This window comes from Aythya marila (assembly GCF_965140915.1).
Source record: "Aythya marila genome assembly, chromosome: 18".
Classification (NCBI taxonomy): Eukaryota; Metazoa; Chordata; class Aves; order Anseriformes; family Anatidae; genus Aythya; species Aythya marila.
In genome coordinates, this window is record NC_139059.1 from 871,176 (window position 1) to 898,799 (window position 27,624).

At 46.7% G+C, this 27,624-nt stretch overlaps 2 protein-coding genes across 4 annotated transcripts in view; both read left to right on the forward strand.

Annotated features, from left to right (window-relative positions):
* The window catches only part of RNF213 (ring finger protein 213), a 52,547-nt gene extending 36,561 nt beyond the window's left edge, over positions 1-15,986 (forward strand). For all 3 annotated transcript variants that reach the window (XM_082774812.1, XM_082774813.1, XM_082774811.1), the window contains exons 43-68: positions 135-314; positions 938-1,101; positions 1,200-1,302; positions 2,018-2,132; positions 3,014-3,224; positions 3,683-3,873; positions 4,106-4,234; positions 5,042-5,152; positions 5,382-5,627; positions 5,910-5,991; positions 6,555-6,589; positions 6,916-7,010; positions 7,763-7,925; positions 8,222-8,402; positions 8,887-8,981; positions 9,719-9,970; positions 10,398-10,530; positions 11,222-11,305; positions 11,661-11,841; positions 11,965-12,166; positions 12,370-12,447; positions 12,756-12,953; positions 13,953-14,042; positions 14,154-14,332; positions 14,709-15,525; positions 15,849-15,986. In XM_082774812.1, the coding sequence (XP_082630938.1) occupies positions 135-314; positions 938-1,101; positions 1,200-1,302; positions 2,018-2,132; positions 3,014-3,224; positions 3,683-3,873; positions 4,106-4,234; positions 5,042-5,152; positions 5,382-5,627; positions 5,910-5,991; positions 6,555-6,589; positions 6,916-7,010; positions 7,763-7,925; positions 8,222-8,402; positions 8,887-8,981; positions 9,719-9,970; positions 10,398-10,530; positions 11,222-11,305; positions 11,661-11,841; positions 11,965-12,166; positions 12,370-12,447; positions 12,756-12,953; positions 13,953-14,042; positions 14,154-14,332; positions 14,709-14,862 (3,652 nt within the window). In that variant the 3' untranslated portion in view covers positions 14,863-15,525; positions 15,849-15,986. The remainder of the gene's footprint in view (positions 1-134; positions 315-937; positions 1,102-1,199; positions 1,303-2,017; positions 2,133-3,013; positions 3,225-3,682; positions 3,874-4,105; positions 4,235-5,041; positions 5,153-5,381; positions 5,628-5,909; positions 5,992-6,554; positions 6,590-6,915; positions 7,011-7,762; positions 7,926-8,221; positions 8,403-8,886; positions 8,982-9,718; positions 9,971-10,397; positions 10,531-11,221; positions 11,306-11,660; positions 11,842-11,964; positions 12,167-12,369; positions 12,448-12,755; positions 12,954-13,952; positions 14,043-14,153; positions 14,333-14,708; positions 15,526-15,848) is intronic.
* On the forward strand, positions 15,482-25,965 carry ENDOV (endonuclease V; the record flags this gene model as incomplete). Its single annotated transcript, XM_082774594.1, has 9 exons — positions 15,482-15,525; positions 15,645-16,020; positions 17,120-17,254; positions 17,608-17,647; positions 17,740-17,852; positions 17,962-18,030; positions 18,648-18,773; positions 24,589-24,665; positions 25,688-25,965. 9 exons carry the CDS (start codon positions 15,482-15,484, stop codon positions 25,713-25,715), a joined length of 1,008 nt encoding a protein of 335 aa, XP_082630720.1. The 3' UTR covers positions 25,716-25,965.
* Positions 25,966-27,624: the final 1,659 nt, after the last annotated feature.

Here is a 27,624-nt window from a genome sequence, read left to right on the forward strand (position 1 = left end):
CCCTGAAACTGAGTGGTTAGTCAACAGGTCTTACGTTATATCCTCTGATTCAAGTTGCAGGTGAATATCTTATTAAAGATTTTTGGTAGGACAGCATTGAAGCAATCATGGTCACTGTTGTTCCTGAATTACAGACATGGTTTGAAGGAGTGTCCGATCTGCCTAGGAGAGCCAAAGGATCCAGTTTGCCTGCATTGCTACCATGTGTTTTGTCAAAAGTGCATCACTACATGGCTAATACCAGCACAGATGCATTGTCCAGTCTGCAGAGTTGCTGTTGAAGATGTTAATTTAACAGTTTCCGAGGAACTCAGGTACTTTTTCCTGTCCAAGGTGGAAGCATTGCAGTGGGCCTGGCTGTGTAAGGAAATCCTGATTCGCATGTCTGAAGTTGTCAACTCATGCACGAGTGATTTTTTTTTTTTTTTTCCTGTCTGCTTTGCTTCACAGAATCACAGAATCATTAAGGTTGGAAAAGACCTCCTAGATAATCTGCTCCAACCATCCTTCTACCACCAATATCACCCACTAAACCATGTCCCTAAGCACCACATCCAACCTTTCCTTAAACACCCCCAGGGACGGTGACTCCAACACCTCCCAGGGCAACCCGTCCCAATGCCTGACTGCTCTTTCTGAGAAAGAACTGTCTCCTAATTTCCAAACTGAACCTCCCCTATTGGAACGTGAGGCCATTCCCTCTAGCCCTATCACTAGTTACCCGTGAGAAGAGGCTGACCCTGAACTCCCGACACCTCCCTTTCAGGTAGCTGTAGAGAGCAATGAGGTCTCCCCTGAGCCTCTTTTCCAGACTAAACAGCCCCAGTTCCCTCAGCCGCTCCCCATATAAGACTTTAGTTCCAGACTTGTGCTTCATCCATCATTTAACTGGTTCTGTATTTGAATATTTTCCTAATGCTTTTTACCCTTCACCTAGTGCTGCCATAGCAAAAAATGCCCTGTTCCGCCAGAGGTGCAATAGTTTCTTCATAGATGTGGTTACCACCATGTGTTTCAAGGACAATGAGCCCCCTGAGACAGATGTGATCCAAGAGCTCCTTAATCTGCTGTTTGTTCACAAGGACCTACTGAAAGGTTCAGGTGAGCTCTTTTCATCTGATGCTCGGCCTCGTGGAGTTGATTCTCTTGCCGGTTTCTTTCCAATCTTTTCCAATCCTATCTTTTCCATATCTCCACAGTTCAGCCTACTACCTACACAAAATTTCTGTCCCCATTTGATGAAGAAGTAGATGAAACTCCCATCATTCGCTCAGTAATGTTGAAGCTCCTCTTGAAGTACAGGTGAGCACAGTCAATTAATGGATGTTGTACGGGGGGGTGTTTCAGCTTTTTTCATGACATCATCAAAACCAACCTGTTTGTTCTCACTTCCACGCTATTCAGTGAATTTAGATCAGTAAAGGTGAAATTTAACTTGTGCCTTTGTATTAGTCAAGCAACTTGGCTGACTTGCATGTGGCTTGTATGAACTATCTGACCAGTCTGTGCCACTGAGCTGTTCTCAACCTAAACCTTTGCTGAACATGGATGGTTTGGGAGGCCTTAACGATAGCTGACTAACTGATATATTCTAGATCAGCGAAGTAATGCTCCCGATCCCTGATCCATGGCCATTTAATCAAGAGTGATCTTTTGGATGTTTACACAGACCTCTTCATTCACAAAAGTTCCTTCAGCATCTCTTTGCAGACAGTATGTGTAAAAGAGCCATGCCTCTAGTGTGATAGTCTTCTAAATCAAATTCGTAGAACAGAGCAGAAGATTTATGCTCTAGAAATGCTTATTTGTCATTTTTTGATAAAAGCCTATTTCAGAGTATGAAGCTAGGTGATAGCTGGTAAAAAACAGCATAATTGCTTTTCCATCTTACAAACAGATCTAAAGAAATCCTTACCTGTCACATGGACTTAACTGGTAGTTTGATCATGATTTAGAATACAAGCAGTAGCCACCAGCATTGCAGTTGTGGTAAGGGAGTGTTTTTTCTCTCCTGTAGCTTCAGTGAAGTGAAAAATGATGTGCAAGATTATCTGTCCCGGGTAGAGCACAGCCGGATCCTGGAGAAAAGTGATAAAAAAGAACTCTGCTTGCTTTTTGTCAACTGCTTGGAGGTAAGATTGTTGGATAAGTAAGACCTGGGCAACAAAACTATTACAGAAAACAAAACAACAACAGAAAAAGTTAAGAATAGAAGTTCTGCAATTTTATGCAAGTTTCTTGTGCACATAACTAGCTGCCCACTTAGCCCCCAAAAGAGTTGTATCAAATCACCTGTTCAGAGCCTGCTATCCAGTAACAAGGCTTGCTTTCTCTAGGTAAGGCTTGTGTTTGCTGCATTACATAAATTCTTCTTCCCTTTGGACACATCACACAAGTGTTGAAGAATTAAGTGAGTCCTGATAAGACTCAACTTCCAGCACAGGAGTGCAGCAAGCAGGGGAATTTCTAGCTGTAGCAGTGGAAAATGGATGCTTTCATGTTTGCAAAGCTTTGGATTACTATGCTGTTTGAGTTGTCTACCTTTCCTCTCCTTGCCTAACTTTAAATGCTTTGGACAGCTTCAAAAGAACTTGACAGCAGGGTAGGGGTTTCATTTCTTACAGTTTTTGTTAAATTTCTGACTTCAAAGGTAAGATCCATGTGTGTATTTTCCCTAAGGAAAAGGGAGAGTTTTGCATCTTGAAACGTGTGATTCAGCAAGCGTGGCCTGTCAGCATGCTTACAACTCTTGCTCATCTACGCATTTAGGAAATATGGAGAGAGCTTGGGCATATTGCTGAAGGTGTTTGCTGATGCAGCAGAAGTTTAAGATAAGCACCAGAGAGATCACAGGAAGGAGCTGATAGCAGTGGAGTGGAGAGAGTTGTGGAAAAACATGCAAGCTCAGTGTGCTTATTGCAGTGAGGATGCACTGGGGGTTTAAAGTACCAATGAAGAGAATATCTAACTTAAGTAGTTCTGCTGCTCATGCAATGTTCTGGCCCATCTTTAGGACTCTATGTGTGAAAAGTCTGAAGGCAGTCTTGGATATGAGCATATCAGCTATCGGCCTGGAGACAGAGGCTTTCCAGATAACTATCTCCCAAAAAGCAATCAAGAAGCTCCTCAGGAATTGTCCGTTGAATATCTGCAGGCAGTAGCCAAGGTTCGCTTGTACCTGAGTAAGGCTGCAGAGCTGCTCTTTGACTTGCATGAGCTCCCAGGTAAGTGATAATTGTGCTGTCAAATGGAAATGTTGTAGACAGAGTAAAGTCACTGTGGGAAGGACACACTACATTACGCTTTATTAACTGAGTTTAAGTGATGCTTCAGAAATACGATTGCTTTAAGGCTTCTTGTTTTATATAAGTGGAAGATCTAGGCAGCTGAAAAGGAGGAAGAGATGCTTTTTAAAAGAACAAACAAAAATTAAAGTACTGAGCTGAATCACTGACTCAGTAAAGAAGATCAGCATGTGGAGAATAGTCTGAGATGCTAACACAGTCCATGAAGCATCAAAATGTGGTGCTGAGGGAACATTCTGGGTAAACAGCTGAGGAAGACAGCTTTCAGGTTCTCCTGCATGGCCAGCAAGTACAAGTGAAAGGAGCTTGGTGCTACAGCTGGTGTTGGCAGCAAAAGTTTTCCAAGGTAGGATGTGTTTTTGCTTTCTCTTCTTCAGTGCAAGACCAGGCAGAGGAGAAGCAGCGTTACTTGGCAAATGTGAATGCATTCTGTAGCCTCACCAAGAACAACTGGCATCGTGTTTACCTGGTTCGGAAAATTGCTAACCAGTATGGGATGGAATTTGCTCAGAAGCTTGTCACAGACGCACAGTTTAACTGGGTGTTCCCAGCAGAAATTCTGCAACAGGTAAGGAAGAGGTGTCTCCTTGAAGATGGTTCTCTCCTCTTAGTTTTCAGTTGGTGCTGCTTTGGGGTGCTTTAGTGCTGCATGGCTTTGGGGGACTTACTGCAGTGGGAATGGTTGTAAGAAGCCATTTAGGTTGATGTGCCTGCCTGCTGCCTCTTTTCAAGGCTGAAATGACAGAGTTCTCAGAAGAAATGGTTCTCACAATGCTCACTGTGGGCTTTTCCCTTTGCAGGTACAGAGCAGCCAGTCTAATCACATTGATCGTTACCTGGCATGTGGCAAGAATTACAGAGTCCTGCGTGATGCTGTGGGGAAAGCCATGATTGAGTGCAAGACTGAGGATCTTCTAGAGGCAGAGAAGGTAGGGCATGCTCTCCTCAACAAAATCCTGTCATGGTTTCTGGGTGGCTAGTGATTAAGCTTTATACATTTGTTTTGCCAGTGTCTCTAGTGGAGATACCTGGGTTGATTTTGATTTTGAAAGCTGCTGTGGCTTATCCTGTCTGAGACACAGAATGTCCGTGCTTTTGTCGTGTGTGTTCTAGTATATGTAACATTGAGGTTATACTTGCTCCTCTACCTTCTAATAAATCATAGCAGTTTGTTTTACAAGCAAGTATTACAGGCACCTTGTGACCAACTAACTGAAGAGTAGGCAGGTAATTGGTGAAGCTTTATGCCTCCTCCCTGCCTGCCCATATCTGCCTAGCCTTGTGTCTTACTGTACAAAATCAATCAGGTGATTTCTGTGCAACTAACCTTCTTCCAGTATGTATTTTGTGTATGAAAATGTTCAGGAAGAAGTTTGACAAAAAATGCCTGTTTGAATTTCTCTGTACCACGAATACACTGTGACTTTTTCTTCACTTGTGTGTTGGCTTGGTTTGAAGGCAGGCATATACAGGTGCTATAAGTAAAATAATTGAGAAATTTCTGATGTAAAACACATAATCAGCTTGAAGGCTGTCAGATTACTCATTTACATGTGGCTTGAACAGTGATTTCTGCGTTATTCCCCTTCATATGTGGGGACATCTTTAATGCAGACCTGCTGAAGTCTGCTGCTAAGACTGATAAGACAGACCAATAACAAACTGAAACCTTGTAAGAGTTCATCTGTGACAACTGTCACCTCTTCTCCACTGTATCATTGGTTCTTCTTTTTCAGGCATCCAGCAGCTCCCCAGCTGTACAGGCTGTTCATCTGCTCCTTGCTATTTTCAGAGAGGTCACTGTCCTGTATGGAGTTAATGACTCAAATCTTCATCCCAAACAGCAGGTAAGATGCTTGATTCTCGGGGCTTGTGGTAAACATTCTTCATTGATAAGGATAAGTGAGATTTAAATCATTGGTGAAAGAGCTTTTTGTTCTGATTATGCCCTGACCTGGGCAAATGGAAAATGTTTTCAGAGCAGAGGATAGCATAGCATCGGAAGCAGCTGCTAGTTCTCCTCAGTTTGATGGATGATATCATGCTGGTTTTATTTCTTTAAATGTGTGTTTTCAGCAAATAAGTGCTATGACTGAGTTCATCCAGAACTCCGGAGTCCTGAATTCTCCAGACATGCAGAACTTTGCAGCTTGTCTTGTGACGAATAAGCTGCCGTCTCTTCTGACAGTGGATCCTCAAAGCTTCAGCCACAACGGAGCGCTAATTGAGATGGCTGTTCATACTTCAGCTGTCTTGCTGTGTGGGCAGAACCCCATCCTGCAGCCCCTGAGGAATCTGGCATTCGCTCCAGATACCATGGAGGTAAAGAGATTTAACTCACGGTAGTTCAGCACACTGATAGTTCTTTCACGCATCTGCTGGGTCCTCTATAACATAACCTTAATGTCAAAAGACACCAACTCATTGTTTTAATTGTGAGTTACTGATGTATGATTAGTTCAGTATTGTTGGGATTAATTAGCACAGAACCAGGCTCTGGACTGGTTTAGATGTCATTAGTTGCTTATTATGATGGAGAACAAGGAGCAAATGCTACAAAAAAGAACTGATTCATATATTGTTGTCATATTTTTTCTTCCTTAGCACTCTTTTCTGCCTACAATGCCAGAAGATATAATGGCTCAGGCAAGGGCCTGGGAAGGAATGTCTGCTCTGCACTGGTACAGTAAGTGCTTCTGACTGGCTTTGAAAGAGATTGAAGGAGAATCCTTGTTTTTGAATGAGATGACTCCTAATGTGAGGACAGACACACTCCTCAGCATGAGTTATCTGTATTGGGTAACGCACCAAAGTGCACTGAGTTTCTGTTTAGTCTCAAGCTTATAGCTGTTCGTGGAGTTTACTTCGGGCAGTTAGAGAGGTGTAAGCAGGAGAGCAGCACTTTGCCATCTTCCTGGCTAGTTTTCAGTTCTCTGCTTTTCATAGCAGAATTTAACTGTAAACTAGGAAGCTGGGGGCGTGGGAACATTCATGCTTACTAGCCTATATGGCACTTGGTAGCAGAACTTTTCAGGTTTTCATTCCATGTTTCTTTCGAGGAGAGAAGCACTGAAAGCTTCCTCTGGTTGTTGTGTGAGCCTATGACTCCTTCAGGAATTTCAGTGCTTTCCATTAGACCTTGAAGCGTATTTCTTGTTTCAAGATGATGATGCCTCTGAAAGGAAATAATAGGGGCTTCATAAATGGCTGTCTTCTAATACTGTCCTGTTTGTTTCTCCGTCTTCATAGCATGTCCAAATGGCCACCCCTGCACTGTAGGAGAGGTAAGAATTTGAGATTGGTGGTGTTTTTTCTAAAGCAGGTGGTGTTTTCAACAATAAACTGTTTTATATTTTAGTTACTGTTTATGTTCTATTGCACAGCAGTTCATTTTATAAACTCTAGATTACTAATCATTTTGCCGTTGCAATGTAAAATTTAGAATTGCTGTAACACAGATTGTACCAAAAAGCCTAGTAAATAAGGCAGGCAGACATCATCTGTCCAGTATATAGCAGCATTCAAATTAACCAGCTACAGCATGGATTTTTGTTTCATTGTCTCTGTTACTATTCTGGAATTCAGTGTTTTCATTCTTTCTTTTTGCTAGTGTGGCAGGCCCATGGAAATTAGCTACTGTCTTGACTGTCACGCCCAAGTTGGAGGGGAACAACACAGATCGCTGCCAGGCTTTCGAACCATTGGGTATGCTTTGATCCATCAACCTTCTCAGTGCAAAATTTTACAGTACTTGCCTGTTGTGGTTTCAGGGTAAAAGGTGTTACCTCATGCTGCTACCTGAAAGGTGGCACTTGGAATTCCCCATTATGTCACACATTCCCCTCTGGGAGGGAGAAGATGTTTGGCAATGGGGAGTGCTGGTGTAACTGAATTTGCAGAAACTGCCTTAAAGACCTTGTCAAGCTTCTAGTTTTAGGTTTTCCATGTTTCTGCTCATCTAGGCAGATACCTGTTATGTGGTTCCATATTAACATACAGTAGCAGGCTGCATTTTCTTAGAGGGCTCATCATGACTGAAGAACTTCTACCAAAACTCCAGGATTTATGACTTGTGCTCCCTCCTCCTTGATTCTCTGGATTCGCACTTTCAGCCCTTGCATAAAGAATGTTCAAGTTATGAAGTCTAAAGGCAGTGGCTTCTCATCTGTCCAGCATGAAGTCGGCTAATCTTGCCCCACAGGGTTGGCCATTGCATTTTTCATAGCAAATGTAATTGGAAGAGATGTCCAACAAAAAGTAGTCAACCAGCAAAAACAAGGAAGTTTGCTTATTTGTGTACAAAGCTTACTGAAAGTCTTCATTCCCCTGTAGCACTTTTAATCATCATCATTTTATAGCATTCAGAGAACTTAAGATCAGAAAGACATTATTGGGTATCAAAGACTACTTCTGTGTTTTCTGTCAAAGCAAAAATCGCTATGCATACTTTCTGGCAGGAATAATGAAGACAGAACTCAAACTGGCCACATACTTGGAGATGCACAACGCAGAAAAGAAATGGTGGAAGTGTCTGACCGACCCATGTCCCAAGTTGTCTTCATTCTGATACGCTTGCTCACACATCTGGCAATGTTTCTGGGAGCCACAAAGGATCCTCAGGTATCTTCCAATCATAGTCCCAAGTGGCCACTTGAAATCTGCCTTTATATGATACTGGTCCTTCTCGTCGTGTTGTGTAGTGACTAGTGAAGTCTTTCAAGATGCAAAACCCAAATTCACTTCTCCACTTGCCCGGGAATGTTTTTGGTTTCTTTATGCAGTTGCCATTATGTGTACAAGTGGTAAGAGTCCTGTAGGATGGAGTAGAGACTATCTGATTAGACTAGTTTTGCATGCCTTGTGCTAGAACTGGATGTTACTGATTACACTAATTTTTTCCTTTTGTTGCTCTTCAGTCACTGCAAAAGATTATCAAGCCACCAGTTCGCAACTCAGTAACTTTCCTGCAGCAGCATATCCAGGAGGACTTGGCACAGATGACAAAAACTTTGGGAAAGAGTATAGATGAGACTATCAACATCCTTCATCTTGTCCTAGGCAGCCTCCTCAAGGACCCCCATCAGCACTCAAGCCAGTGTAAGGAAAACTACTAGCCATATCACATCTACGAGCTGTATCGGTGTTTTATGGGCAGCAATTAGTATTTTTGCTAACAGACCACTTGCAACAGGTGATAGCTGAGCTGATGAGGGAGATCCAGAAATTTGCGGTTTGTTTTTCACTGTAGGTAGTGAAGAATTTTTCGCTGCTTACTTCTTCTCTGGTCAAATATATGGGGTTTGCAAGGTTTGGTACATAGTTCTGGAAAGAAATTAATGAAAAAATGACTTCACGATACATTGACAGCTCACAAGCAGAGGTGCTACTTGAAGTAGGGTGTGCAGTTTTGGATGACACTCTCCAACTAGGCTGAGATACTCATTTAGCCTCTATAACCTCTATAGTTGCTCTTAGCTCATCATATGAACTTGCAAGGATGTCACATCTAAAAGCTAAGAGAATCTGAGCTATCTTGTAACTGAAATATTGTGAACATAAGACTCTTAAATTTCTGTTGCAGGGCCAGTTCAATTTGATGGTACGCTTTCCACCAAGGAGAAAAGAAACAAGTGGGAAAGAATTGTTGCAGACACAGTTATTGCTCCTGAGTTGGAGGTGAGAAATTAGCTGTTTAAAAAAAAATAAAAATAATAATAATCAGTTGAGCAGTTCAAAGCAACTTTGGAAATCTGACCTGCTGTGATACCTGTGCTACTCTTTTCACCTGGCTATTCCTAAATGCAAGCTATTTATGATACAACTGCAGGTCCACATTAATCTGTCGTCAGCTAGTCACTTCCATCTCTAGATTATAGACACCCTGCTGTAGATGACCCTGCTTTCAAGCAGGGGGTTTGGACTGGGTGATCTCTGGAGTCCCACCCAGCATCAGTTATTCTGTGACTCTTTTATGTGAAACGTGGAAACTGTATGTGAGAGAGGGTCAGCCAACTTTATTATACCTGTGGAAATGAGAATCAGACTTGAGTTATGTTATGAGGATTTTGTGCAGATGTAAAAGTAAAATTATCTTTGTTCAGTTGAAAGTACTTGCCCAAGTGAGCATAAGGGTGCCCCAAATTAATCCTGTTTGCCTTTTTTCTTCATGGGTATTATTTAAAGAATGGAAGACCTGAGGGCTGGATGAGTTGGTGGAAAAAAAAAAAAAATTAGAGCATAAACAGCTATTCTGCAGTGTGTGTTTTTTTATATGCATTCCCTAGAAGTTCATCTTCTGTTTTGACATACTTTTGTGTGACTTGGTCATCAAGCTGTTAGGGAAATATACTCCCATGGAGGTTCAACATTGCATGAAGCTGCCAATGCTGATAGAATACCGTTATTTTTTGCAGGGTTTGGATAAAAAACTTCTGAAGTTAAATAAAGAAATTCAAGAGGATGAGAGAATATCTTCCAACCCAGTAGTGAAAATGGTGTATGGCGACCCAGTCAATTTCCTGTCCCAGCTGCCCAAGGACAGTCACATCCATCATTCCAAGATGTGGAGCTGCCGAAAGAGGATTTCAGTGGAGAACCTGGGCCACATAGTCCAGCAAAATAATGCCAAGGACACTGTCCCTCTCTTGTGGAAGTTTCTGCAGAAGGTGAGTGCAATACAGGGATGAGACCCCACAATGTTCAGATAATACTCCACAGAAGAACAGAATCATAGAATGGCTTGGGTTGGAAGGGGCCTTAAAGATCATCTAGTTCCTACCCCCCCCGCCATGGGCAGGGATGCCACCCACTAGATCTGGATGCCCAGGGCCTCATCCATCCTGGTTTTGAACACCTCCAGGGATGGGGCATCTAAAACCTCTCTGGCCAACCTGCTTCTGTGCCTCACCACCTGGTTGAGGTTGAAAGGGACCTCTGGGTATGTTTGGCTCAACTCCCATGCAGTCTCAATCTTGAGAACTATATATATAAAGTATTTTTTCTTTTAAACGTTTGAAAAGTAATTCAATAGAAGTATTCAAAACTGGTTTGTCCAAGGGCAGCTGTACTCATAAATCCCCTTTCCTCTTCCAGGAAACAGAACTGAGGCTGGTTAAAACTTTACCAGAGATTCTGGCTCTTCAGAGAGAATTAGTGAGGCAATTCCAGAACACTGCTGATGTTAAGCACTGCACGATCAGAGACTTCCTCAATGAACCCCGCTCAGGTGAGAAGATTCCGCCAAAACTGTAAATTAGTGAAACAAAAAGTGCTTTAGAAAGATTGCTTAGACAGTGCAGATAAAAATGAAGGTGAAAACTTCTCTTAAACTCGCAATCTTAAGTCCTTATTTTTCCTTTCAACTCCTATCCAAATATACTGGAGGCCTTGATGTTAGAGTTTTTCTTAAAAAAGGTAAAGTGGTTTTAAGAGAATTTAAGCACAAGAGGTAGGGACTCTGCTCAGAGATAGGCAAGATAAATCCCTGAACGCAGCTGTGGGTATGTTGAATTTCTGAGCTGTGCTCTAGAGTAGGGCCTTCCTAAAATGTGTAATAGGTATCCAGCCCTTCTGTTAAGTCAGAAACAGGAGACAACTCCTTTAATTGCACTTAAGTGCAATTACTTCTGTTCTGAAGTACTTATGGAAGATTTCTTAAAGGTCACGCAGACCAAGGATCCATGCAGCCTTGTAGCGTGTGCCAAAAGCACTCAATAATGGAAGATATAAACAAACAGCAAATTACACAATTTGATAATGTTGGAAAACTGTTTAATGTACATTTAAACATTTCTGGTATGTTTGAACAGTTATCTAAGGTTATGTGGTGGTGTGCTTTGAAAATTCTTATATTATTGAGTTTCATGGTGTTGCCAGTAAAAGGCATTTCAAGGATTCCTGTTTCTGGTATTGCTCAGATGTGATGAGGGACCTGTTACAGAGGAGAGTTAACATGTTCCTGTCTGTCTGGAACAAGCTGAGAAGATCACTGGATACCAATGGTGAGTACCCTTCCCTCACAGCATTGTTTTGTGTGATGGAAATGAGAGATTGCCCCCTGCCAGATGGGTCCTTCAGTACCCTTTGACAGTACAGGTTTCTTCTGTCAGATGCTGAAAATATCCTCCAAACTGACCTTGGCTGTTAAAGGTTAAAAAGATGTAGGTGCAAATGGAAAAATGTTTCCTACTCACCTGAACCTGCTTCCTTTAGCACCTACAAGGCACAGAAAGTGTGACCTTTTTGTCAATTTATCCTGCTGTACTTTCTCCTGACCTGGGTTGGCTCAAGAGAGGCTATTCATCATGGGGCAAACTCTGGGACACCACAAGCAATCTTCTATGCTTTTTATTTTAGGGGAAATTAAGCTTCCTAAAGGCTACTGTGATGCTGACTTGACCATGGACAGCAAGCTTGAGGTCCTTCTGCCACGTCGACAGGGACTGGGCCTCTGCTCCACAGCCTTAGCCAGTTATCTCATTAGTCTGCATAATGACTTTATCTATTTGGTGAACAAACATACCAAAGAAGATGATAGGTATGTTGCTATTCCAGCCAGGCATTTTTTTGTCTCTGTTGTGTTACCTGCTTCCAATCTGCTTTCCCTGCTTCATAAAGGCTTGTCACTCTACATGGAGACAACTTGTTTCCTCTTCTGAAGGTACTTGATCAGTCCATCAGAAGTAGCTGACCTGCACTTGATCAGTTACGACGTTGAGAGAGACCTGATTCCTCTGATCTTATCCAACTGCCAGTACAGCATGGAGAAGGGTGGGGAGACATTGCAGCACTTCGACCTGGAGAGAATCCAGCAGCAAGTCATCAGCAAGTTCTTGCAGGGGAAGCCGCTCATCACCCTAACGGTAGGACGAGGCAGCTAGCTATGTTTCTAGGCAGCTAGAAAACATAGCTAGCAGACAACTCGATGTCAGAGCCCTGCAGAGAACTGCAGGCTTATCAACTTATTGGCTGGTGTCTGAACCCCTGCAGTCTTTGCTGCAGCCAAACAGACACTGTAGCAGGGTTAGCAATGAAGTTCTACAATCCTGGGTTTCTCTCCTGACAGGGAATACCTACCCTCGTGTACAGACATGATCGAAATTACGAAGAGCTGTTTAATGATGTCAGGAATAAACTGGATCAGGTGGGTTTCTGTGCTGGAGAAACAGGGCACGTATCCCCTGACACGCAAAGAAGCGTCAGGCCCATCTTCTCACTTGCCTTGCTCATCTGCTATGAGGGCCTGCTCGCTGATCTGTTAGCATGCCTTGAATATGTACACATTGGTTGTCTTTTGTCAGTCAGGGTTTACAAAGAAAAGAGATGTAGTTAAGTACTTCCAGTTTTCTAAATCTGGGGCTATGCCCTCATTCCTGACTTCTGCAGATTGAGCAGCAGTAAGAAAGGGTTCTAAACTAATACTAGGAACTGCTTTGACTTCATGGTTTTCAGAGTGCTCTTCCCAGTTCTGTTATGAACACAATCAGCGGGGAACTACAGTCTTACAGTGATGTCTGTGATGCTCTGTCTGTCATTGAAATTACCTTGGGATTCCTGGCCATGGCTGGAGAGAATGCAGAAATGCTTCTGACTGACTACATTGTAAACGTTCTGCAGATGGGTGATCAGACAAACCCTCATGTACTGCAGGTGAGTCCTGAGAGCAAAGCTTGTATTCTTAAAGGATTATATCTGTACCAGTTTATACTAAATCCTGACAGTTTGACCTCCAAGCCCAGCAAAAGTTCTAATTCAAGCTGAATTAGAATGTGTTAGAATTTCCTCCCCACCATACTTGACAGCAGGAGAGAAAACAATTTTCACTTCCACTGCAACCAGTGTTTACCAGGTGGGAGCATCCAATAGCTCATGATGCTCAGCAGGTTCTTGCAAAACCCTAAAGAAAGGTCAAGTGGAGGATGTGTGGAAGGTCAAACTCCTCTCTGCAGATCCCTGCTTTTCTGCCATCACCACCAGGAAGGAGAATACTTAGTTGGGTGCCAGAATAATTAGTTGCAATGCTAAAACTGCAAAAAGGGAAAACTTTCAATAATGAGCCAGCTTTTAGTGACACTGGCTTACCCTAGTGCTAAACAGGATTGAAAATAGCACTTTACTTCTCAAAAGGGGTGGTAGGGAAAGGTTTTATCTCCTAATGGTGTGTGAAAAGAGGCTTTTTACTGATAGGGGGCAAAGGCACTATGCTATGACAACTATGTGTGACATAGGGAATGGGAAAATGACAGAGCTTTCCTAATGGCCAAGAAAGCTGGATTACTGAAGGCAAAATGGGGAATCAGGAGGTATAAGCATGTAGGCTTTTATGCCCATGTTGAAAAGGCTTGATAAACTCCCAACTGCTGGATGAAGCTTTTCTATATACTACTTTGTCATAGTAAGACTGTTTATCAGTGCCATCATAGAATCATTGAATGGTTTGGGTGGGAAGCGACCTTAAGGGTCGTTTAATTCCAACCCCCTCTACCATGGGCAGGGACATCTCCCACCTGATCAGGTTGCTGTGTCACCCTGCCAGTTAACGTGGCTTCTATTTCAGTGGGCTTCTCTCTGTTCCTTCTTCTGCAGGGGGATGAACAGGCTCCAAAATATGTTCCTTGCATCCAGTTTCACGCTTTGGTTTTCTTTCAGGCCCTCGGACGATGCTGTCTAAAGCACAGCATAGCCCTTTGGCAACTTCTCTCTACCCGCAAATCTGAGCAGCTTCTGCGCATCAAAAGGGTAAGATACACTGGCAACCTCAGGGTCTGCTCAGGTATTTCCTCATCTCTAAGATGAAGTTGCTCAAACATGCTTGGTTCTTTTTTTTTTTTTCCTCATTGCATTTTTTAGGATCCTTTTGTAGACATCAATGAAAAGTACAAAGTTAGTCTCACTCCAGAGATTGCCAAGCTCCTCAACACCTACCTCGTTCACTCAAGGCTTGAAACATTCCTCCAGGAGCTCCATGAAATGATCATCCTGAAGCTGAAACGTGTCAAAAGTGTGGATGAATTCCGACCCCTATGGAGGTAATGGGTTTTTGCAGCCCAGAACAACCCACAGTCATTACTGACTTAAGCTTCTTTGTCTCTTTGAAAATGCTTGTGATAGAAACAGTTCTGTTAGCAAATGACTGCTCTGCTGGACACAAAGCACAAGCATTGATATTAAGGATATGTGGCTATTTGTAGGGCACCCTCCATGTTTCTGGCATGTATGACTCCTCTGCATCTTACACAAGCTTTTGGAAACACTGCTGAAATAGAGCAGTTGTTGTTCTTGATAGCTAAACACAGCCACTTCCCTAGTCACTCAAAGGAGCATGTTTAGTTTTCTCCATACAGAAGCTTGGCCCCGGCAACTTGATTACGTCCTAATACTACTACTTTGCTCTCTGCTTTCCAGCCTCAAGGAATCACTCATTCCTCTACTTGATGAAAAAGAGTCGGAGTTGGCTGCAGAGCTGCAAGATGCATTCCCAGATGAGATTCTCCTCTCCCATGCTACTGCTACCTGGAAAGCGGCTGCTCTCTTCAAAAGAGAGCGTAGAGAAAGCTAAGGCCACTGGCAACGTGGTGCCTGCTGGTGGCCACTAGTGATTTTTCCTCTTACACCGAGCATTTTACTGCCTCAAACACTGGGTACAAGTGAGATTCAGGGAGGTCAGGGCTGAAGCGGTGCTGGTTGTGTGTTGTGTATGTTACCTCTCCCACCCCACGCCACTTTTTACGCCAACGGGGTGAAGTTTGGATGCCTCTACGCAGCAGCAGAATAGAGTAGAAAGAGAAGGGTGCCTAAATTGCAGCTTCTTCTGGAAAAAAAAAAAAAAGGCCCCCTCTGACTTTTTAAGAAGCATTACTTGTTAACACTGGGAAATAATGTGTGCGTCTACTAGGCACTTTTTTTGCTGCCTGTTTCTTGCTACCTGCCAGCTCCGGGCCCTCACTGTGCTGTCGCCGGCCCCTCCGCACCCCCGGAGCGCCGAGATTGAGGCGGAAAGCGAGAAAAAGCGAAAACTGCCCCAAAACGAACCGCTCCCTCCCTGCCTTCACCTCACCCCCCTTCCCCAGAAGCTGCGGCCTTTCTCCTTGCCGCGAGCCGGCCCCTCCCCGCGGCGCTGCTCAATAAAGCCCCGCTGCAGCTCCTCCCGCCTCCGCCTCCCTCCCCGCCCGGCCGCCATGACGGGGCCGCCGCCGGCCGCCATCCTCAGCCGCTGGGCACGGTAACAGCGCGGGGGGCGCCCTGCGCATGCGCCCTGGGGGGGGGGGGGGGGGCCCGCGGTGGCCATGGCAACCGCGAGGGGCTACGGACCCGGGGGGCTCCGGGGCGGGGTAGGCCCAGGCCGAGGGCCTGGGCCGGGGCGGTGGGGTCTCGCTGCGCTGCCGCTCGGGGCGGGACACCGAGGGGCTCCCTTACCCCGCCCAACCCCCGGGGGCCGCTCGTTAGGCTCCTCTGTCCCCTGGAGCCGGGGTCTGTGCGTCCTGGTGGGCTGCGGGTCGGGAGGGAGGCGGTGCTCACCCCCCCGGCTCTGCGCTCCTCCGGCAGCGAGCAGGCCCGGCTGAAGGGCGGCGTGGTGCGGGAGGACACCGAGGAGTGGCAGAAGGAGCCGAGCTTCGCGGGGCTGGAGAGAGTGGGAGGCGTGGATTTGTCTTACATCAAAGGCGACGACTCGAGGGCCTGCGCTTCCCTCGTGGTTCTCAGCTACCCGGGGCTCGAGGTAACGGCGAGCAACCGGCTGCGGGGTGCCCGGGCCTGCCGGCGGGGGGAGGTTTTCCTCGGGAGGTTTGCACAAAAAGCTGCTGTGTGCTTCACGAAGCCTCCCGCCCCGCATTCTGCGAGAAAAAGATAAAGAGAGGAACAAATAAGTAAGGTTTTAGAGATGCGTCTGGGAAGACGCGAGGCAAATCGCTCCCAGCTGCAGGAGGTTCGTGGGGTTACTGGGAGGCACCGGAGGATGGCTTCGGTCTTCAAATCACTAAGTCAGAAAACACAGGGGTGAGACGTAGGGCGCAGCCAGGCACAGATGACTTTAGCTGGTTTGGGTAGGTATTAGAAACAGCCGGTGTCAGCCACTACCCAGGAGACACAAAGCACCGTTGTTACTCATTGCTGATCAAGAGAAGAAATTAAAGCATTTGCAGCACTCAGAAGCAGCAGCTGTCCTCTTTGTGAGTTCTTGCTTGGAATCAACTCGTAATAACGAGGTGTAATTTACAGAAGCATTCCTAAGACTGCCACAAATTCCACTCCCCGTAGTCGTTTATCTTGCATTAATAAAGTTATTTGCCTGTTTCCTAACTTTCAAAATGATGTAAAAGCTACCTTTAAAACCTATAACAAACAGAAATAAAGTTTGATATTGGCCACTGGCATTTGTATGAACTGAATTCCAAATCCTTCCTTGATTCTTGACTTACACTGTGTGTACGCTTTTTGTCCTGTCTTAAAGGGTTCCTTTTGGCATCCCTTAACACAAACACCATTTGATAATGCTTTGTGTGAGCTTTGGGGTCCCTGCTGTGTATGTGAATAGCCGCTCTCATTTCTTTCCAGGACTTCACTCTCAAGCAGGGTATGGTAGGGTGATGTCTGGCCGTCTTCTGTCAGCAGTCTGTTATCCACCCCTTTCTCTAATGGACTGACACAACCCAATGCCCTTAGCTTTGTAGGAGAGATCCAGAAGCAAAGTATTTGGAAAACGACGACAACAAAAAAGAGTAAAGGACATAAACTAGAAGAAATGTCTGAAAGAGCCAGGAGCTACCCAGAGAAGTCCTGGAGGTCACTGTCTCTGCACTGTCCCACTGTACTCCTAGGTGCTGTATGAGGACTGCCGGATGGTGGCCGTGAGTGCCCCGTATGTGGCAGGATTCTTGGCCTTCCGAGAGGTCCCTTTCCTGGTGGAAGCTGTTCAGAGACTTCAGCAGGAGGAGCCCAGGCTCAAACCTCAGGTGTGGCTTATTTCTTTGTCCTAAGTTGAAAGGCTCAGAGTACTGCTAGCAGTTTTCTGCTGGCAGAGCAGAAAGCACAGTGTTGAAGTCTTATTGAGGCAGCTATTCCACTTCTTTCGGGGACCAGGGATGCTATTCTGTGTGTAGCACCAGTGAAGAGTGCTGCCAGCCATTAAGAGCTTGTGGCTGTGGGACACTGGTCATTTAAAGTCGTATGTAAGCAGCACTGAAGGAAGGAAGATCCTTATGTGGAGGAGTAAAAGTAGTGAGACAGACTTCTTCCTCAGAGGGCTAGCATTGCTGCATATTGGAGGCTCTCAGTGCACAGAAAATAATGAGTTTTTTCTTTTCAGGTGCTTCTTGTAGATGGGAATGGCCTGCTCCATCACAGAGGTAGGACTGCCCTGGAGAGCCCTGCTCTCCCCATGCTGCCACTTGAGGTTCCTGTCTGGTGTCCTGCAGTTACAGCGCCTTGTTGCTGACAGGGTTTGGTGTGGCCTGTCACCTGGGAGTCCTGACAGATCTACCATGCATTGGAGTGGCCAAGAACCTCCTGCAGGTGGATGGCTTGGCCAGGGATGAGCTGCACAGAGAGCAGGTGAGGCTAGGTTGGGAATTGTTTCCACTCTTTAATATCCCTAGACAATTAGCATAGTCACATACAAGCAATTTCTCACCAATTGACTCTGTGTGTTTCTGTGCCCTAGATTCGTTCCTTGCAGAGGGAAGGAGATGCATTCCCACTGACAGGCACTTCAGGGAGTGTTCTTGGTATGGTAAGCTGCAGGGAGTTCTGCTTGGCCATCAGGTCTTCCAGCTTCATGTAACTGAGCACTGGAGGATGTTGTCGCTGTAGTGGGACTGGTCTTGGTGACGTTAGTTCAGGAAGACGAGGTCTGAACAGGTGACCAGTAGCACCGATTTCCCTTTTCTGTCAGCTCGGATATCAGTGGAAAGAGTTGGTGGTTCAGGTGTTGGCTATATTCATGCACATGGCTATGGCACCCTGTTCATGAACCACGGTTGAGGAGAGGTGCCATTTCTGTAGCAGTTTACCAGGGCACAATACAAGAGTGCTGCACAGGAAATGGGCAGGTGTAAGAAATTTCCTTCATCTGGTGTTACGTTAATGTAGTCTGTATTAGCAAGTCTCAGTGCTTCCCAGAGCTGTGTGGGGCATATGGGGAAGGGTCACAGGTGTCCAAAAGGGCAAACAGTCCCTGTGAGGAGATAACTGTGAAGCAGAGGATCAAGGAGGTTGGGAGTTAGCAAGTACAGACCCACCAGCCCACCCTCTGAAGACAACCGACTGGCTTAGAATTCATCTGCCACGTTGTATTTGTTTGAAATAAGCCTCTTAAGTATTTGATCTCTCTTGTTTCTGAATGCACAGGCCCTGCGTAGCTGCAACAGCTCTAAGCCCCTTTATATCTCTGTGGGCCACAGGGTGTGCCTGGAGACAGCCGTGCGCCTCGTCCAGTCCTGCTGCAGGTACCGGATCCCGGAGCCCATCCGCCAGGTACAGAAGCAGGGGAGCTGAGGAAGGGGAGTGCAGACCTGGGGTAGGGGAGCAGGCAGGCAGGCAGGTAGGTAGCAGAGGACATGATAGCTGCAAGTGCCAAGCCCGTGGTGATGTTTCAGAGCCTCAGTTTGCCACCCATCTGTAACAATTCTGCAGTGGGCACCCTTCTTGCTGGCCTGTCCTCCCCAGCCTGTCGTACTGCTGTTTATGTGGTGAAGTGATCATCCTTCTTTCTTCTTTGCTTGTTCTTCTGACGCAGTGCTGAGAAGTGCACACAATCCTCACTGCAGACCTCGCTTGACAGATTTCTTGGTTCCTCTCTGCAGGCAACTTCTGTGATGCTGATGTTAATACAGAGGAGCTGGAAACGCAGCTTTCCTGGTGCTTTGAGCCTAGCACAGACTGCAGTGCTGCTCCTCTGGGCTTTTCCTCGCTACCGCACTCCACAAGGAACTGCGGGCTCTGGGACAGCAGGCAGCCAGTAGGTGACAGCACTGGATCGCATTCAGTGAGCCGCAGCTGCCACCAAGGCTCTGCTTCAGACTAATTAAATCACAGCAGGGCTTGAGAAAGGGATCTGGAGAAGCGTAAAGCCTCTGGGACTTCTAGCCTGACAAGTGCTTCCCTTCTCAGGGTCACCCTGCTGTTAGCGGCTCAGGTGGGCCTGACCCAGCGGCTGCTCAGGGAGCGGGGCCTCTTCAGATGTCCCTGTTTGTAACGTTGCCCTGGAACACGCAGTTCAAGTTGCTAAACCTCTGTGCTTGTCAGGTGTCTGGCCACCTTTGCTCTGCAGCTCCTCAGAGCAGCACCGAGCAGATCCTGCTGAGGGCTGTTACGCAGTCTCTGCACACAGGGTCTTCTCCTTGGCACTGCAGTGTTTTCCGAAAGCAGAGTATCGAGTTATAAAACAGACAAAAATCCAACACCTTAAAGCAAAACAAACCTTGAAGCATGCATTCCAGAACTGGAGTTTCTGATCTCATAAACCACTACCTGCCAGACGGGAGTAGGCTGATAGATCTTCTTATGTAACCTCTTCCAGCAAGGGACAGATGCCTCCGCAGAGCTGTAAGCTAGCTCTGCAGTTCGGCATGCTCAGAGGAAAGGGGAAAAGCATTCCCTTTGGAAACAAAAAGGTGTCTTGGAGGTTTTCATCACCTTCATTTCATTTCCAGCTTTCTTCAGTGTTTGTCTATGTTCCGAGACTCCTCCAATCCTCTATGACCTCTATTTAAAGTGATGGAATGAGGTGTTGTCACGTTCCTTATGGAGAGGCTAGAAATTGAGAAGGATGTGTGTTTACTGTAGAGAAAGAGGAGTGGCAGGAGGTAAAGGTGTGTAAACCTTTCCATTGGACTTTTCCCACCACACTTCTGTGTGATAGCTGTTAGAGATCCTGATGCAGGGCAGTGGGGAGTTCTGGCTTGGGTGAATTCCTAGATCTTTTTGCTACGGGAACTCTCCACGACAGGCTTGCAGATCTGGTGGGTGATGTGCTTACAGCTTTCCCAGTGTCCAGTGGAAGACTTCTGGAATATTAGCCCTTAGCTGGTAAGTTCTGGTAGCCCTAGAAGTGTAATACTCTCCAGACAGCTCAGCTGGCAGTACCTTTTTGAGGCTGTGTTTACGGCTTGGATGAACGCAGTGCTGCGCTGCAGCATGTGGAATACTGCTGACTGCTGTGGGAACTTAAACCTTCCACTTCCTGAGGGTTATGGCTGGCTGGTCTTTATAGGGTGTGTTGTGCTTCTTGGGCATGAAACTGCATCTTAACAGTAATCAGAAGCAGTTGGATTTGCATTCAGCCCACAACGTGGTTGTGTTGCCAAAGGAGCTGTGGCTGTGATGCAGGTGAGAGGGGTGATCTTTCAGAGAAAGAAGAGGGAAGTTCATTATCACCTACGTATGTATTTACTTCTGTTTCGTACTTCTTCCATGTGCATGGCTGAACTGGGAGAATATCATTTGCAGAGGGGCGATCCCTCCACCCAGCCAGCTGGTGAGGTTTTGAGGCGGACTTGGTCCTTTCAAGCTAACCAGACAAGGGTATTGAGATAGGCAGAAGCTGTCACCCCAGAAAAATAAACAAAGCATTTAAACTGCATGGCACTGGAACCAACAGCAAGCCCTCCTGAGAGCAACTGCTCTTGCCTACTTCTGGCAGAGGTCAGAAGCCCTCTCCAGTGTTTGCCCACGCTCCGAGCCTGCTCAGACCCAGGATCCACAATGCACAGTGTGGAATCAGAAGATTTTAAGACTCCACCTGATGAGGATTGCTCTGGGACAGATTCTTCTGCTCTTGCTTCCTCAGCTTCCTGGCTGGCTGCACACCAGCCTCCAGCTCACTTGATGATCCTTTTAGCTCCAGCTGGCGTCCTGCCCAGCTGGTTCCTGCTGGCTCAGGATGTGGCTGATGGGGCAGCCTGATGTTACTCCAGCCCACCAAGGAGGACAGAAATCAGCCTGACCACAGCTGTGAATTTCTGCAGGTCACGTCATGTTCAGTATTAAATTCTTACTAATGCAAAACTGAAAAATAAGCCATCATCCCTCTTTCTCTGTGTGAACAGCTCCTGGTGCCCTGCAGGGAAATCAGTCGCTGATAACCTGAAATTTTTACTCCCCTGAGATGTAGCCCCCCAATACAAGCTTGCTGCTCACCACTGCCCCTCATAAAATAGGCAAAGCAACAATTCCAGACCGTAATGCCAACACTAGTCCCTGCTGAAAATAGAAACAATCTGTGAGGATTATTACGGGACAGTTATCCATCTTATTGATTAGCCTCTTGGTTAATGCGCTGGGTTAAGCTGTCTCTCAGCACTGTGTTAGGAGTGAGGACTGGCCAGTAACTTGCCACCTAATCAAGCATTAGCTTATGTTATCAGTAGAATGAATTCAGGGGGTTTTCTTCCCTAGAAAAATAGTTTGTAGATCTGACTCTTGCTACCTTGGTCTCCCAGTAGGAACTCTTATTGAACAACCTCTTTCCCTCATTATAAAATACATCACGTAATCTCTTATCCTGAAGAGTGATCAAAGTTATTTGTCAGTTCAGTTATGAAACTGTCCAATTATAGAGAGAAGGGAAAAAAATCTCCCAAACAAACCACCCCTTATGTAACCATTTTTCATTCTCGAGCTTGCAGATTTGTTAAGTGGTTGTGGAGCTGCATTTCCAGCAGTAAGCTGGCAGAGTCTCCACCTGAGACGCCTGACTGGGAGCTGCAGGGAGGGAAGGATGGGGAGCTCGTTGGGGCATGGGAGAGACTCTTCAGAAGTATAGCATAGTGATGAGAGTAGAAAATGCTTCAAGGACAGCCACTGGGGATGCGCTAACCCACTTTATTAGCATGATCATCATTTTCTGTGAAGCTTTTCCAGCTGGGAAGGTCACAGACTGCTTTTTAAGTGGGGAGAGATGCTCTGTCTTTGAGATGGGGCACAGCGGCTGTTCTAAAATGTCACAGGCTAGCAGTGTTTTTGAGAAATGAAGTTTCTGAAAAAGAAAAAAAACAACGTTGAGGGAATGTTAAAGTTACCAAGAAACTAGGATCCGGGTGCTTGTATTGGCATCCAAGAGTCTTCCACTGATACGGAGTAGCACTGGAAAGCTGAACAGTAATACTTCAAGGCAACAAGAACATCCAGTAAATGTTCAACAACATTTTCTAAATGTTCAGCAACACTTTCTATAGCTCTTGGGATTTCTCTCGGTGTTCTTGCCCAGCTCTGACCACGTGCTGTCTTGCAGTGCTGATAAGACACAGCAGTCTGGTTCTCCAGGTGAGCTCAGGGGGTTCAAGTCACAGGAGACTGCATCAGAAATGGAAAGGAGGAACTGGATACTTGAGGAGGGGCTTGATGAGGTTTGGTGGTGGATCTGAGATCAACTTCAAGGAAGAGGGCAGTAAACCATGAATTTGGTAGAGTCTCGACGTTACATCTTTCATCTGTGGCACCAAGAGGGGTGGTACTGGAAAGCAGAGCACATAGCACGGATGTAGTTTGGTGTGTAAACTGCTCCTGTTGTCCTCCTTGGCAGCCTTGCTTTTGGACTCGCAAGCTAGGACAGTGTCAAAGGTGTGTCAGTCACTTGCCTTGCATCTGCTGCCAAGAAGTGGTGGAGCCGAGTGTGCTTGTGCCTTGTCTCTGTTTGCTTTTACAGGATGTTTTTACCTGCTTTAGCCGTGTAATTACCATCACACAGCCAGCCCACCAGGCGCAAAGGCAGGATGAGCCAAGCTCATGCCTAGGGAAAAGGATATGCAGCAGACAAGTGGTGTGCTGCTCCATCTGTTGCTTCGTGATACAACTGCTGGAACAGAGGAAGGAAAGGGATGGGTACAAGAATGGGCAGTGCCAGCTTCTCTTCATCCTGTGTCATCTCAACAACTTGCCTGCTGTATTGCTACATGTGTATTCCCAACTCTTCACAGCTCTCTCTGTAGCCTTGTTCCCCCTCTTAATTTACAGTTTCCTGTGGAGGGGACAGCCACATTTCTCAGCTGAGTAGTGACCAGAAAAGCTAATTCTTTGGGAACATCACAGTGTCACAGCTGTAAAGACCATGGATGATCTTGGAATGCTCTGAGCCTGAAGGCTGCAGCCTGACCTGCCTGAAATCCCAGCGGGAGTCCCTGTTAGCATTGTCCCAGGACACAGCTTCTGTTTCACTGTGTAGACAGAGAAGGTCATTGCAGCAGAGTCCGTGAGGCATTCTGCAGCCCCAGGACAAGTCAATAAAATGCTCCAGTATTTCCCTAACTTTTGAGGAGACCGTACTCTTAAATTTCTACCAAGTCTATTCCATCTCTCATCGGTGGGCTTGGACTCCAGGTTCCAAGCTATTGCTGGAAAAGGCCCATGGAGGAGCCTGGCTGCTCGTTACAATTTCCTGCATTGCATTCAGAGGTGCCTGCATGTGGAAGAAGACATTTAGGTTGTTTCACAGGATAGAAACACCAGAGCACTCTCAGTCTCCTATGTCTCCTTCAGCCTGGCTGTCCTGCCAGGGCTCATGAAAGGGGAGTTGCAGCCCTGGCACAGAGACAAGACACAATGGAAAGCAGCCCATCACCTCAGCAACTCTCCCTTTGCTAGTGAACAATTCTTACTTAACCTCTGGAAATTCTTGCTGGCCTGCCACATCCCTGGATGACCAGGAGGGCATCTTAGGAGCCGTTCAGTGTAGGTGGAAGGTGAGGGATTCCTTCTGGGTCAGTGCTTGCTGCAGGAAGGCTCACTGCAGTGTGAGCTGGAAACCCGTGCTAATGCATCCCTTGGGGCTTGTAGAGGCCTTTGGTGAGGGATGACTGCACTCACTGAGCTGCAGTAGGGATTTACTGAGGAAGCTCAGTCTGGTTCCTGCTCTGGCTGTTCTTCCTGCCATGCTTGTGGTAAGGAGAGAGCTGAGCAGACCTTAGGCATGGGCTGGCAGGAGCTGTCTGAACCCAGTGTCTCCTGCATGCTCAGCAGCACCTCCTTGCTCCTCTGAGAAGTGAAGGGGCAGACAGGAAGGGTTCAGAGACTCTCATTTCTCTCTCTGAAATGGACTGTACTCCAGTAGGGCTGCTTGGTCCAGGACCCTCTATTTCTTTGTCTACAGCCTTTACCCTCCCTAGCAGCTTACAGTGAGGCACAAAACCAACCAAGGACAGAAGCACACAGGTTGCTTTTTGCCAGGCAGTCACAGAAGGGCTAGTTATGATGCACTGGCATTAGGATGTGCAGGGGCATACTGAGACAGCTGTGGGGAGACACCAAAGAGGCTGAACAATCCCTTTTCACTCATTTTCCTCCTTTATTCCAGGCTGACATTAGATCGAGGGAGTATATTCGGAAGCAGATGTGCTCACCAGTGAAGGTCCCGTCTTCTGGGCCAGAGAGGTAGGTGTGTGGGCAGCCCGAGCAGCTGCCTCTCCAAATGGGATCTGCTCATGTAATGATCTTCAGTAATGGCATTAAAGGGACAGGCCGGGTAACAAGGTGAGCTGAAGTGACATCAGGACCCGTTGCCTCCATAAAGGGTGATTTCTGGTGGTTGTAGCCATGCTACTTCACACGTTTTTTCTGCAGAGCACCGTGTCCTAGGCTGGGGAAGGTCACTGGGGATTTGATCTGTTTCTGGCGCCCGTGATAAGCAAAGAACTAACGCCCACAGGTGTGACATGAGGGTGAACAGAAATATCCTGCAGGGAGCTGGTTTCTGTTCCCAGAAGACGAGGGGAGGGTCAGACTGCCCCACTCTTACATAATGTGGGCCAATGGCTGCTCTTAAACGGTACAAATCCATGGCAAGTCCACTGGTGCGTAGGAGTTCCTCATGTCATGGAAAGGCTGCGCTGCCTTTTCAGCACTGTTCATGGGAGTTTGTTGTTGAGTTCCCTCAGACCCACACTGATACCAGGTTGGACAGGTAGCAGATAGCACTGCCTGAAGAGCTCCTTCAGGACGAATGAAGTGTGTCAGTACTCAAAACCCTGCTCTGAGGGTCATGCTGAACCAGAAAGAGCGAAGAATGAAGGTTGCTGGTGGCAGCAGTCAGGGATTGCTTGCACTGACTCGAGGCAGCTCTTACAGATTCGTTAGGACACTTGGCCAGTGAAACTCATCGTGCTCTGCTCAACTCCTGTATCCTGAAAAATGCATCCAGAAACAAAAGATGAGTCTGTTCTTGTAGCAGTGTTGCACATTGTGGCCAGGCTATGGGGGGATAGCCCTGTGCGGTTCCAGGCAGCGTGTCCCCCATTTGTGCTGGTGCTTCATGCTGATGCTGACTTACACAAAGCAGAAACACCAAAGTCATCCCATTTATGTGACATCGTAGTTGGTCTTTTTCGTTTTATTTATTTATTTATTTATTCATTCATTTCAAGTCCGTAATCCTTCCTGGTTTTTGCTCCTTGCAGAGAAGAGAAGGCTGAAGTGGATGATTAATCTCATGCCAGAAGCAACTGCAGGGCCCCTTCTTCACTGAATGCAAGACTGTGGTTCTGCAGAGTGCAGCAGCTGCGTGCCACCCACGGGCAGAGCAACACAAGACTGTGTTGGTCGGGACAACACCAGCCACTGTGCACTCCTCTGGTAGACAGGAAAACCAGCCTCTGTTAAGGATGTTGCTCGGTGTTTAGAGCATATTTCTTATGGTCGGTTTTGAAACATTGTAAATACATCCGTTCACTTGTAATTTTTCTACAGCTTCCTTGAGTACTCGGGTAGTTGCAGGAGGTGATTTACAAGCTGATGTTGTGGCACTTAACATAGTTACAACCAAGCTCCAGAGCTGGTCTTTGGCTCCCACCACTCCTCTGGGACAGGGACTTCCCTTCCTGACATTTTTGGAACAGCTTCCACCCAGTCCCTGCAGCCTGTTCTCTCACCCTCACTTTGCACGTCTCTGGGGAACAGAAGCCCAGTGTACAGCTCCGGCTGGTCCTGACAGACGGGCAGAGGACTCTGTGTTTCGGGTGGGCGTGTGACTCACGAGGGAGGGGACGGAGCCAACAGTCTGGTGTATATTTTGGAAGAGGCTTGGAGGTCTGAGCTCCAGTACCTGAGAAGCTTTCTGTCTGTTTGGTGTCAGTGGCTTCTGCGTGCCTGCTGCCTCGGTGCTATCTATGCAGCAGTACCAGACCTTGGTGGCTGTGTGCGAATCATTGTTTGTGCTGGGCACATGGTGCTCGAGTGTTGCTGGTCGTGCTGTGAAATCGCTCTGCATTGCTGCTGAAGCACAATTCAGACACAAGGGCATTATGAGACGCAGACTTGCTTGGTGTTACTGTGAGCCTCCCCACAGTGCCTGAGACAGGGCTCACAGTGCAGACGAGCGCTTCCCGAAGAAAAGACCGTCTCGGGGGAACGGAGAGTTTCTCATACACAAATCAGTCAGGGTGGCCAGATCCCCAGCCTGGATTTTAGCAGCCTGAGTGGACCAGGAGCACTCATGTCAGGTCAGGAGGGAAAGCTCTCTGTGGCCAGCACGCTTGGACCAGCACCCACCAGTTAAGCCCTTTGTGAAGCTTTGCATTAACAGCAGAGCACAGAACAAACAGCTTCTATCCCTGGATCAATACAGCTGGCCTAGTCCAATTTGCCAGGCTAAAGCTTTTCCTCCAAAGGTGTGGGTTCTTGGTTGTATTCAGCAGTTTATTCTTGACCGTTTCTGAAGAACAATAGGAGCAAGTACATCAGCACTTGAACACGGCCAAAACTGTGGTATGTGGATGTAGAAAACCATGCCTGTGTGAGATTCCAGCCTAAAGAGAAAAAAGGCCATTTTCCTGGGGCTGCTCAGGGTCAGGACTCCCGTGGTTGGTGTTAAATGCTGCTGAGCACTTCGCTTTTGCATAAATTCATCTTGCAGCTTTTGTTGCTCGTGTCTCACCTCCGCCTCCGTCTCGGTGTTGTTCTGGGGACAGAGGACATTCAGCCTGTGTGGCACATCTGTGCAGCTTCTGCTAGGTCAGAGTACACCTGAGTCACCTCTAACCTGGGTGGGAAAAAGGGGGGAGGTAATGGGCTGGGTAGCCAGTGCCTGCTTTGGGAAGCTCTGTTGGACCGGTCCCCAGGAGTGTTGAAAAGGGGGATTGGCAGCACTCAGTCGCTGACAGGGTTCTGGTCCCTTCACCCACCCACCCCCCCCAAAAAAAAAAAACAACAAAAAACCGTGCTGATTCATGTGTTTGAAAGACACAAGCAGCTGAAGTTTCCAAACCTTGAGAAGGAGCGTGCTGTCTCCTGGGAAGCCTCAAAGCCTTTTTCACATGGGAGTTTGTTACGTGGGTGGACAGAGACCGTGAAGGGAAGAAAAAGAAACAGCGAAACTGCTCCTTTGATCCCCGTGGTG